The 11,554-nt window shown below is 40.4% G+C and overlaps 2 protein-coding genes across 2 annotated transcripts; both read left to right on the top strand.

Annotated features, from left to right (window-relative positions):
* Window positions 1-342: 342 nt before the first annotated feature.
* On the top strand, window positions 343-3,936 carry plpp5 (phospholipid phosphatase 5). The gene is made up of 7 exons (XM_056591567.1): window positions 343-434; window positions 538-646; window positions 794-884; window positions 1,082-1,145; window positions 1,243-1,367; window positions 1,561-1,731; window positions 1,908-3,936. The coding sequence occupies exons 1-7, from the start codon at window positions 364-366 to the stop codon at window positions 2,075-2,077; spliced, it is 801 nt and encodes a 266-aa protein (XP_056447542.1). The 5' UTR covers window positions 343-363; the 3' UTR covers window positions 2,078-3,936.
* Window positions 3,937-3,984: 48 nt separating this feature from the next.
* cdc45 (CDC45 cell division cycle 45 homolog (S. cerevisiae)) lies at window positions 3,985-9,785 on the top strand. Its single transcript, XM_056591566.1, has 18 exons — window positions 3,985-4,213; window positions 4,370-4,429; window positions 4,748-4,840; window positions 4,918-5,055; window positions 5,333-5,479; window positions 5,561-5,619; window positions 5,705-5,753; window positions 5,858-5,919; window positions 6,014-6,064; window positions 6,187-6,306; window positions 6,462-6,593; window positions 6,826-6,924; window positions 7,368-7,529; window positions 7,719-7,857; window positions 7,967-8,050; window positions 8,361-8,479; window positions 8,727-8,803; window positions 9,414-9,785. Exons 1-18 carry the CDS (start codon window positions 4,163-4,165, stop codon window positions 9,476-9,478), a joined length of 1,707 nt encoding a protein of 568 aa, XP_056447541.1. The 5' UTR covers window positions 3,985-4,162; the 3' UTR covers window positions 9,479-9,785.
* The last annotated feature ends 1,769 nt before the right edge of the window (window positions 9,786-11,554 follow it).

Here is an 11,554-nt window from a genome sequence, read left to right as displayed (position 1 = left end):
AAAACTTAAGACGTTTATTGTCATTCATTCCTATTTTTACAAAGGTCTTTCAGGGTAAAAACTGCCTTATGTAGTCGGCCTTTGTGAGAAAACCAGCTAGCTGTAATTTTCGAATAATGGCTACATATGCATGTCAAATAATATTAATCCATGGCTAAAGTAAAGTAAAATTGATGCCTGCAAACTTATGAACTAAATCAATACATTCTGGCCCCTTTTCATTTATTTCCTGACTCATCAGTGTTTACAATTGTGATCACAGCATTTTTTTTCTTTCCTGTTAGTGTGGGATAACTTGGTTTGTGGTTGGTGACATGCTGGCCGTTGTCTAGTCTTCCCAGACGTCTTCCCAGAGAATAAAACATGAAGGGGAAACTATTGCGAGGTGTCCTCTCTGAGGTTTCCATCCGAACTCTGCTTTTGTTTGTGTTTCTGTAAGTATATTTAGCCTGGCTTCTAATCTTTTTTCCATTTGAAAGACAATGTCTATGTGTGCACAATATTTTACAGTCAGCATTTTCTTTTCACTCTGTTCAGCCTTACCGAGAAGCTACCTCCTTTTATCCGTGAAATTCAGCCTGAGGAGATGTGGTTGTATAAGTACCATCGTGTGGGCAGAGACCATGTACCCACAACTCTCATGTTTGTGAGTATTGTGTGTGCCGTGTTGGTGATGGTACCTTTTTCCTCAGAACAGTCATTCAACATTATCAGCAATGTTTTGAACAATTGATTGATTCCCAACTTTATGCATAATCGATTTGCAATGCATCTGATTGCTTTTCTTTATCAGAGTGTGGCGTGTTTCACTCCGATGATCGTGATCCTCCTCTTCACCATCCTGCAGAGGAAGGAGAAAGGGGACTTGAAGGAAGCCTTCCTTGGTAGGACAGGAACAGCTGTTTGATAATCTCAAGCATTCATTATTGCAATTTTTTCGGAAAGCACAGTCAGCTGGTTTGAGCTGGTTTAACTGATGGAACAAAGAATTCAGATTGTACCACTGTTGGTTCCCGCCCAATTTATGAAAAGGAAAATGACAAGGTAGAATTTTGATTTATACAATATTTCCTTTCCACAGCTGTGACTCTAACGCTGGTGTTGAATGGAGTTTTTACAAATGCCATTAAGCTGGTGGTTGGCAGGTACATCAATACATCTAAAGTTATCATTTTTTGCTGCAGGACCCTATTTCAGAAATAAGCGATTTAAAGATTCCTTCCCCTTTTAATCTTAATTCAGGCCGCGACCAGACTTCTTCTACCGCTGCTTCCCAGATGGGCAGATGAACCTGGAGATGCAGTGCAGCGGTGACCCAGATACCGTGATCGAAGGCCGGAAGAGCTTCCCCAGCGGCCATTCATCCTGTAAGAGCTGCCACTCCTTTTCATATCATATGAATTCTCATCATTTCTTTAAAAAAACAAGGACATATTCAATTATTTTAATTAGGAAAGGAGAGGCTGGGGTCTCTATCAGGTATTCCTTGTTGTTTGTTGGTCACTTCATCTTAACTCTCTTATTTCCACGGTGTCTTTAATATACATTGTCTTTATTCAGTTGCCTTTGCAGGGTTGGGTTTCACGGCCTTGTACATCGGGGGGAAACTGCGGTGCTTCAACAAAGGGGGCCAAGGCAGAGCGTGGCGACTGTGTGCCTTCCTCACCCCTTTACTGCTGGCCAGCCTGATCGCTCTCTCCAGGACCTGTGACTTCAAGCACCACTGGCAGGGTGAGTATCAAAGTCTGAAGTGTTGACGTCCTCTTGATTCCCCGTGGTCAAATTTGAAGCGTAAATGACTTTCAATAAGGGTACATTATTATTATTAATGGCATTAATTGTTATCAGCAATGTGTTACTATTGAAACTTGACACTCTACGTGTGTTTGTTTTCTCTCCTGTGTAAGATGTGCTGGTGGGCTCTTTACTGGGCCTTTCATTCGCCTGGCTGTGCTACAGGCAGCACTACCCGTCCCTCCAGGACCAGGACAGCCACAGGCCCCTGTGTCACAGGGAGACGTTGCCCGCCGCACAAGAGCGCAAGCTGGCAAACTCAAATTACTTACTGCCCCTATAACCTGGCCTGGACTGGACTTAAATGGACAATTTTCAAAGGATTAGTTTAGGATTACACCCACATTTACATTCACCTTGTGACTTGTGCATCTATTTAAACAAATATATACTGTATATTATTTGTTGCACCTGATCAATTAGTTGAGCTGATCAGCTCAAACGATTCTAGAATTAGTTCAATGCCATTTTAGTTCTCGCTTTGGTCTTCTCAAAAGGCTGCCAACTCCACTAAACAGTGTATTTAAAGCTATTTCTATGGATGCAGGGTTGAAATACAACTTTTATGATTGGAATGGGGAGAATGTTGAATTTCACTATCAAGTCAATATCTGAGGTTTTCATTGGGGCAATTCATCTCCAAAACGAATGATGTTAGTTAAAGTTTATTGCTATGTCTTTTACCAACAAATGGTATTGTATCATTACACTTCTGTTTTTGAAATACCCTACTTTTCTGTCTACAACGCACATTTTGAATGTTACCTTGAAATTTACAACATCTGAATACGTTATCAAAAGACATGTACAATGGTTTATTTAGGACATAGCTTGACCCCTATATCACTTGCTGTCGTTGTTTAAGGAACTTTTGTTAAATGCTCTGTGGTGGAATGTTCACACAAAGCGACTTTCAAAGTTGGTTAGACTGTAATTTGGTTAAGCGAGGGCCAGAAAATGAATAGCATACCTGTATTATCAATCATCTCAGTCATTGGTCTTCTATACTGTTCTACACCTGTAATCTTGCCTCGCAGATATATTGTAATGAGGTGTAACTGTAAATAGTACATTTTGGTTTTTAGTTGGTTGGAGAGAACGTACTGACATTGGAAAATACCTTCTCACAATCCTGTGTGGGGTAGCGCTTCCTAAAGCCCTACCATTTCCAGGGAACTGGTGCTAGACCCAAAGCAATTCTGCTGGGGGTTTCCATTCACCATACCAATATCATTTGGCTGGCGGTGTTTGGAAAGTGTGAGCACCTCAGTCCATAGCCAAACAGGGTTAAGGTTTTTAGTCTTCTTTGTAATCTATTTTTTGTCCATTAGGCTGGTTTTGTAGAACTTAAAATGACCAGTTGTAGCTATTGGAGCAGAGGTTCTTATGACATCATGTTTTATTCATGTGAAACAATGTGAAACAAGCTTAAGTTATGATGGGTTGAAGCATTTTGCTCTGGCCCAATTTTTGGACCAAAACTAATTTGTGCCTTTATTTCCTACATTATTTTATAGTTTTTTGTAAAAAGCTAACATCGCACAAAGGAAAGCATTGTTTGTCAAACATAGAAAGTAGTAGCAAAATTATGATTACATGTAATTGTTTTTCGTTTATACTCAGACAAGCTCCAACAAAAAATTGTGAAATTTTTGACCGGTACTTGGTCTTTCTTTTTATTAAAGAAAAGGTATAATATACGACAAAATATGACGTTTTTCATTACGATATGATTGTTGGAGTTTACAGGGAAATAGGTTTTCTTTAATTTATTTTGTGAATCTTTCATTGCTTTATTTATTTTTAGTATGTGGGAATTTACTTGAGATTAAATACATGTTTAGGCTGTGTTTGCGGTTATTATATTAATTATAATGCTTGCACTTAACTCATCTTAATTACAATTTTGCACGTCCAATTACTATTTAATAAAATGGTTTCTTCACTTTGGTTTGCCAATGCGATTTCTCCGTGAAATATCTTAAGATAAAGACCTGGGACAGTCCCTTGCAATCATGTTGGAGAGCTGAAAATAACTGTTTTTGGCATGCTGAGCATTTGTAGGCGAAAGCATCTGCTTACCGGGTTTTTATTTTATTTGTATGAATCTTTCGGTGAATGGTTTCTAAATAAAGTGTGTCAAATAAAGTGACGTCTAAATAAAGTCCCAGCATTGTAGTAATACATTTATTTGTAACCAATCAAATTACAACATTTACAACTGTCGACTTCCTCTAGCAGCTGTGACCGGACATGACGTGCGGATTTGGCGCGATATTTTTAACAAGGAACTATACGACAGCTGTTTAGCTCAACAACTATTCCGAAATAATTAATTCGTTTTTAAAGCAGTCAAGCCGATTCTGAAATGTTTGTAACGGATATCAGAAAGGAGTTTTATGACGTTGTTATAAACCAGGTGAGAGTTGTATTTTTATCGAGCAAAGACGACAAATGTTTGGACGTTTTGTTGACAGCTTGTAGCGTTATCTTGCCAACATTAAATGTGTTCCTCTCATGTGTTCTGGGATTTTGTTATTGTGCATTTGAAGATAACGCAGTCTCTCTTCCCCAGAGAGTAGCCCTCCTGGTTGCAACAGATATCGATGCCCTCTGCGCTTGTAAAGTCTTGCAGGTAAAGTAAAGTGTTGCTGTGCTACTGAAAAGTATCCCTGTTCATTGTAGTATGAGCACCACGGGAGAATGCTTGATGAGAGACTCGTTGGAAAGGTGTATGGCTTCTTGAGAAACAGTAAACGATGACAACATTTGACAATAACACACCCCATTTCACCCTCAACTCGGGTTTACTAATGCATGAATTGCAAACAAGCTCTACTTGTGATATGGTAAGAATTGATGTTCTTACGTCAATGGCTGGTTTGGTGTTCTGAAACGAACTGACTAGAATGGTATTCCTGGCAATTTATTAGTTGTGCACACTCTTTTCCAGGCCCTGTTCCACTGTGACCAGGTTCAGTACACACTGGTACCAGTTACAGGCTGGCAAGACCTCGGCACTGCCTTCCTGGAGCACAAAGAGCAGGTAATGAAGCCTGTTTAAATAACTACAATCAGGCGAATAATGGTTTGGATGATAATGTGTTTATTTTTTTGCCGTAGTTTCGGTATTTTGTTCTTTTGAACTGCGGAGCCAATGTCGACCTTTTGGAGATGTTGCAGCCAGATGACGACTCCATCTTCTTCATCTGTGACACTCACCGGCCCGTGGATGTGGTCAATGTTTACAACGACTCCCAGGTGGCCCAAATACTGTTTATAGAATATAATGGTATCCACTGTTCTGCATGGCATTATTAATGGAGCACGGAATGAGCAAAATCTGAGACAAATCTTTTCTGCGTCAATTCATTCTTCCTCATATTTTTTATTTGTTTGCACTGATTGACTATTGGGGTCAGTCTGTTACCTACTTTAAGTATTTATGTATACATTTGGTATTGGTCTATTTATTACCTAGGCTTGTAAAGCCCTACAGGTGCAGGTCTGGATTGTTAAGCCGTCTCTTTTTCCTCAGATAAAGCTGCTGATCAAACAGGACGATGACCTCGGCGTCCCATCCTACGACGACATCTTTCGTGATGAAGACGAAGAGGCGGATGACTCTGGGAATGAGAGCGACGGCGGCTCAGAGCCTGCTGGGAAGCGCAAGAGATATGACGAGGTGAGGAAGAGTTTGATACTTGGGCTTTATTTGTATACATTGCTAAAGGTGTTAAAGTTCTGTAATTGTGTGACCTTTCAGGGGGCGGTTGAGAGGAGGATTGAAAGACAACGAGCGAAGAGGGAATGGGAGGCACGGAGGTAAAGGGTTTTTTAATTTTATGAAAGCTAAAATATAGCCTTCTCTGGAATAATGAGTAAGAATAACTTTAAATTCTTCCCACAGACGAGAGATACTGTTTGACTATGAGCAGTATGAATACCACGGGACGTCTGTGAGTTTTTAAAAATGTATAGACATCCAAACTGAAAGGGGACCTGATTATTGCTTGTTTAAATATTGTACAAATATTAAATAAAATTGGTTTTTTTTTGTCAGGCTTCCCTGGTAATATTTGAACTGGCGTGGGTCCTGACGAAAGATAATAAAGACATGCTCTGGTAAGTGGCTTCCAAACAAGGAAAACATGTTTTTGGAAAAGAGAAGACGTGCCTGTGGTTTTTACATTGAGAGCATTTTGTTGTCTTTCTACAGGTGGGCTGTAATCGGACTGACCGACCAGTGGGTTCATGACAAAATCACTCAGTAGGAATTATTTTTTTACAGACATTTAAATCACTGGGTTCGGTCTGAGATAATGCAATTTATGTACCTCAATGTTTGGTGATTCCATTTTTCTTACAATGAAACATGCGGTCTGCGTTTAGCATGAAGTACGTCACAGACATCGCGACCATGCAGCGCCACGTTTCCCGCCACAACCACAGAAACGAAGACGAGGACAACTCCCTCTCCATCGACTGCATGAGGATCTCCTTCGAATACGAGTATCCTTTTGCCCGCCCCTCTTGCCGTACACTGAATTCCACAGAGCTGCATAACAATCATGCAAGATGCATCCATACCCTTACTACATAAATGTCTCTTTCTCTTTCCCTTACAAATGTTAATTTCCTGTGTTCTCCCTAACCATATGCCACAGTCTTCGTCTCACTCTCTACCAACACTGGTCCTTGTTTGAAAGCATCTGCAACTCCACTTACACCTCCTGCAACTTTAAGCTCTGGTCTCTGAACGGGCAGAAGAAACTGCAGGAGTTTCTGGCTGACATGGGGTAAGTCTCAGCTTCGTTGTGATTAATATCTACTCTGATTCAGATTTTGTTTTTGAATAATTTTGTATTGTTTTTCCAGACAATGTTTTGCTCTTTTCATGTGGTTTCCCTTGTTCAGCTTTTTGCTTACGTTTTACACAAAAAGGGCTTCTTAATTTGATTAAGGCTTGATTAAATGATGTATTGAGGGAATGTTTGAATCTAGTGTAAGCCATGTGTTTTTTCTTTCCAGTCTACCCCTGAAGCAGGTGCGACAGAAGTTCCATTCCATGGACATGGTCATCAAAGAGAACCTAAGGGAGGTCATTGAGGAGTCATCCAACAAATACGGGTAGGGGTTGGACCAACACAACGGATATATTGAATTATTCCTTGCAAGTTGTTTATTCACATGGCCTCACACTGCCTGCTAGAGTATGCAACTTATTTTTTAAGCATGATTTTGCTTTAATTCTCTTTTATATACCAACAGCAGTCCAATAAATAAAATGATCTGACCAAAAAGAAAGATATTCGGTATCCGTGGCTGTTGCAGGCATACCTACCCAGCAGCCCGCTGTATGCACTCTGCCAGTGCGCTCATTGCTGATGATCAGAGTCCTCAAGCAGGCTAGGAAGCGAGCTAGTCATGTATTTTAGGGGAGTGGCTTTGGAAGGAGGCCTGATCGGGTGGGATTTTGGATGCTTTCAAAATCTATCTTACTCTGGCTGGCTTCTCCGAATTGCCTAACTTAGCTTTAATACCCCTTTTTCCTATCAAAATGTCCCTGGCAGCATGAAGGACATCCGTATCCAGACGTTTGGGGTCCACTTTGGGTTCAAGAATCGCTTCCTGGCCAGTGACGTGGTGCACGCAGCCGCTGCCTTGCTCGAGAGCACGGAGAAGGACGAGAGTGCCAGTGACAACTTCATCAAGGCCCTCGACTGTCTGTCTAGGTTGGTTCAATAGATCGATTTTTGCCTCTGAAATGGAGGCGCAGGAGATCATTCTGATAATCTGTAATTCGTTTGGACCATTGACATGGCAAGCAATGTAAAAAAGCTCTTGAATTTAAGCACATATGTCAACCAAGCATGACTAAACCCTTTCATTTTGTATAATGGGTCTTTTATTGCTCTTTGAAGGAGTAACCTGGAACGTCTTCACCTGGGCATTGACCTGGCTAAGAAGAAGCTGATCGCCATCCAACAGACTGTGGCCAGCTGCATCTGTACCAACCTCATCCTGTCCCAGGGTCCCTTCCTCTACTGCTACCTCATGGAGGTACCCCCATGTCTTCCTACACGCCTTCTACTTTGGCTGTTTGAGGTACTTTTTCTTCCCATTTGAATACGTGCTATTAAACTGTTCATTCTTCCTCATGCCTCATAAGGGAACTCCAGATGTACGTCTCTTCTCCAAACCCATGGCCTTGACGCTGCTGTGCAAGTATCTCCTGAAAGCTTTTGTTAGCTCTGTAAGTACTACACGGACATTCAGAAAATGGGTCGACACAGTCCGTCTCCGGCAATGAGCATTGGGTAGATGTTTATAGAATTATGGTCAGTCATGGGAAAAGTTAAAAGGTGGGGCCTGCAATTCTTGAACCCTTTATATAGAATGGAGGGATGGGCGGTGTAGTTCATCCCTCTAAAGTCAGAACGTTTGTGAGTTACACTGGGCGAAGAGGATGAACGAGGTCAACTGGCCCACTCATATTAACTAACAATGATAAGATCCGTATGAATTCAGTTGCCTCTCTGACCCTCTGTGCTGCGTGTCGCCAGACAAGGAACAAGCGTTGTAAGCTGCTGCCCCTGGTCATGGCTGCCCCGCTGGACGTGGAGAAGGGCACCGTCATCGTTCTGGGGATCCCACCGGACTCTGACACATCAGACAAGAAGAAGTAAGATCGCTCAGAAGGGCAGGGTCATGGGGTGTTCTCTCATACAACATGGGGTCTTTTCAGAATGTACGTTTTTATAGGAACGCTGAAGGTCAGAATATCTTAGATATTGAAATGTTTCGTCAGTTGTTTTGGGATACCTGCCTAACAGAATTTCTATTTTGGTTGAAAAGTTTTTGGAATCTATAGATTTTAGTTTATATTTAAATGTGTTCAATCAGTCTTGATTTCTGTTTTTGTCTTCTAGTTTCTTCGGCCGGGCCTTTGAGAAAGCCGCAGAGAGCACAAGCTCCAGAAGCCTCCATGACCACTTCGACACTTCTAGTAAGTGATGCTGTTGTCTTTTGTCATCGTTATTAAGTGTAATATATTGTCACAATGCGATATGCATTCTAATGAAAAGATAAAGGCTTAAATGTTAATAAATATATATTATATCCTACATTTTTTATTTTATACGCTTTATTTTGGCGCAAGTGATTATTGTGAGCAGTTAAATGTGTCTATTGGCTAAGGATTAAAAGTTGCATGACTATGCCATCCACTTGATGTGTGTCCTTGCCTGTGACTTTGGGTGCTGCTCTGTGTTGGCCACAAGGGGGCAGGCAAGCTGTTATCTTCCTATTACAGTCTGGAAACTTATCAAGGTTAACCTCCAGGGTTCATCCCAATTATCCAGACTTTTGAAGCCTGTCTTGTGACTGGCATTAATATTCCAATGCAAATACACAAATCACTCAGACATGCTATATCTACATCAAAGAAAATCCATCCTTACAACTACCACTTTTAATTCGAAAACCATATTTTTCCTGACTTGGAAAGAGATTGTAAACAAAAAGCTTATTGCTTTTGCCACAGTCATGCAATACAAAACACAGCCCACAGTTTTTCCATATGTACTGTATAATTTGACTTCTCTTCTGCCTTCCAGTCATTGAGCTGAAGATGGAGGACAGGACCAAGTTTTTGGATGCACTGATCACACTCTTGTCATGAGCACCTGAAACATCGTAATAAGGATATTAATTGGAGATTGGTTATAGAACGCTGAGGGTAATTGTAGCTGGTGACCAGAAGATGTTGGTTTGTCGCGGAGTGTATGCAATGTTGTCACATCAGTTTTAGGTTTTAGTGTATATTGTACAGTGTGTTTTATACTTTTGTTTTATCCTTCTCCCTTTTAAGTGTTTTAATCATGTCATTTGTATATAAGGTGTTTAATACGTTTCTCTGTGAATATTAGTGTCATCCGCCATGTGTGTTCGGTTTAATAAATTACATTTAAATAAACTAAGACTGAGACATCTTTGTTTTAAGTGATTTAATGATCGATCATCTCAACCTTGTTCTAGCTTGGTCAGAAATTACAGATCTCTTTGCAGTCACATTGTTTTACCGTTAAATCCATGAGAATATATTTGCATTACCCCATTTTATTTACAGTAAACATTTTCTGACATTCAACAAATGCTCCGATTTTTTTCAGACCTAAATTACATCCAACATTGCTTCAGAACATTGAGGTGTGCTAGCCTTTTGTACATATAACTATCGGTATGGTATGTTTGTGTTCTTAGGCTTACTGCTCCTTTGATTTAATTGTCATGAATAGGGAATCTACCTGTGCCGTTTCTTATATTAATGATTGTCTTCTGTGTGGGATGAAGGTTCGCTACAACTGAAGGATAGAATAAGTGACATGCCTGTTTTACCTAGCCTAGAGTAGTAATATATAATCTTTTCTCTGCATGCTTGTTATTAGTGTGAATGCTGTATCAGCATTTACTCTAGATGTTGAAATGTTATTATTTTTCCGCCCCTTTTTTGGTATTTTTCTGCATTATGTCAGCCACAGAAACCATTCAATGATCAAAATCTTCAGCACTTAAAGGACATTATGGCTTAGTGTTCAATGTTTTTTCTGCATTCTTTTTATAATGGAAGTTGATGGGCGGACAGTGAGTCACACAGTCACGTGTATGTCTGTCACACACAGACATACACGCACGCAAACAAACAGACACACACAATTCTTCTCTTGCAATTAATATTGTTAACTCAAATCCAACTTAAAACTTTTGAACTCACTACTACTACTGCTCCCACTACCCTACTACTTCCAGTTCTGCAACTCTCTGCATCCATGAGGATATGCAGAAATTCTAGATTTTTGAAAACACTTGAAAGGTCAAGTTTGTCCATTCATTGCCCACATGTTCTAATCACTGAAGCATTCTACTGTTTTTACAATTGTTCCTGAGTAAGCCAAGTGGTTGTATTTACTAAGACGTGGGCTTAAATGTTTCCCTTGAGCTCTGTCTTTAGATGTGGGCCAAAGGTGATTCTGTGTCCTTGGCCCACATAGGAGGTGAATATAGGCCATGCTTCCTGGTGCTGATGTGAGCCTGGTGCAGAGCAGAGCTGGAAGGGTGGGATCCGGCCTAATTAAGGCCCTTATCGCCCCTGGATCAGGATTTAGTCGCGACCCTCTGGACGCTTGAGTTGCTGCACAGGAAAGGCTGAACTCTCTGTCCGCCACAGAGAAGAGGGAACATGCTGATAGCGTCATTGTGTTGAAGCGAGGGAAGCTATTTGTTATCATCAGCATTCTGTTTGTTTGTGTGTGTGCGTCACATGTGTTGAATGCCTGATACAAATTCAGGTGAATGATTTAATCAAACTGGACCATTGTCTGACATAATTTCATTGGATGCAGTTTATTGTCACTACAGACTGTACAATGGAATTTGTAAAGGTTTTATGGACCACACTGTAAAAATGTCATGATATTCATAGGATACATCCATTTATAAAATAAATGCTGGCAATTCAGATTTATTTTTATTGACTCCCTGCATTCCCGAATGAACAATTTAATTGTAACTCTATATTGGAGGCTATAGGGAGATGGTTAAAAGCGGTACTATTTAATATTGCATGAATAGCACATCTTTTACGAGCATGAGTTTCTTGAGTAATCCATGAACTACAAGAATTGTATTTGGGGAGGTGAAATGAAAAGTAAATGTGAGCAGTAAATAACAATGAATAAAAGGTAAATCCCCAAGACAA

Source organism: Gadus chalcogrammus, chromosome 6 (assembly GCF_026213295.1).
Source record: "Gadus chalcogrammus isolate NIFS_2021 chromosome 6, NIFS_Gcha_1.0, whole genome shotgun sequence".
Lineage (NCBI taxonomy): Eukaryota > Metazoa > Chordata > Actinopteri > Gadiformes > Gadidae > Gadus > Gadus chalcogrammus.
The sequence above is the reverse complement of the archived record's forward strand: the minus strand, read 5'-3'. Positions and strand labels throughout refer to the sequence as shown.

Bases quoted from the DNA above. Each gene is read 5' to 3' on its own strand.
- cdc45 (XM_056591566.1), top strand. From the start codon at position 4,163: ATGTTTGTAACGGATATCAGAAAGGAGTTTTATGACGTTGTTATAAAC. The intron at 4,430-4,747 runs GTAAAGTAAAGT...ACTCTTTTCCAG, and splicing joins GCGCTTGTAAAGTCTTGCAG to GCCCTGTTCCACTGTGACCA. The intron at 6,925-7,367 runs GTAGGGGTTGGA...TGTCCCTGGCAG, and splicing joins GAGTCATCCAACAAATACGG to CATGAAGGACATCCGTATCC.
- plpp5 (XM_056591567.1), top strand. From the start codon at position 364: ATGAAGGGGAAACTATTGCGAGGTGTCCTCTCTGAGGTTTCCATCCGA. The intron at 647-793 runs GTGAGTATTGTG...TTTCTTTATCAG, and splicing joins TACCCACAACTCTCATGTTT to AGTGTGGCGTGTTTCACTCC. The intron at 1,368-1,560 runs GTAAGAGCTGCC...GTCTTTATTCAG, and splicing joins CCCCAGCGGCCATTCATCCT to TTGCCTTTGCAGGGTTGGGT.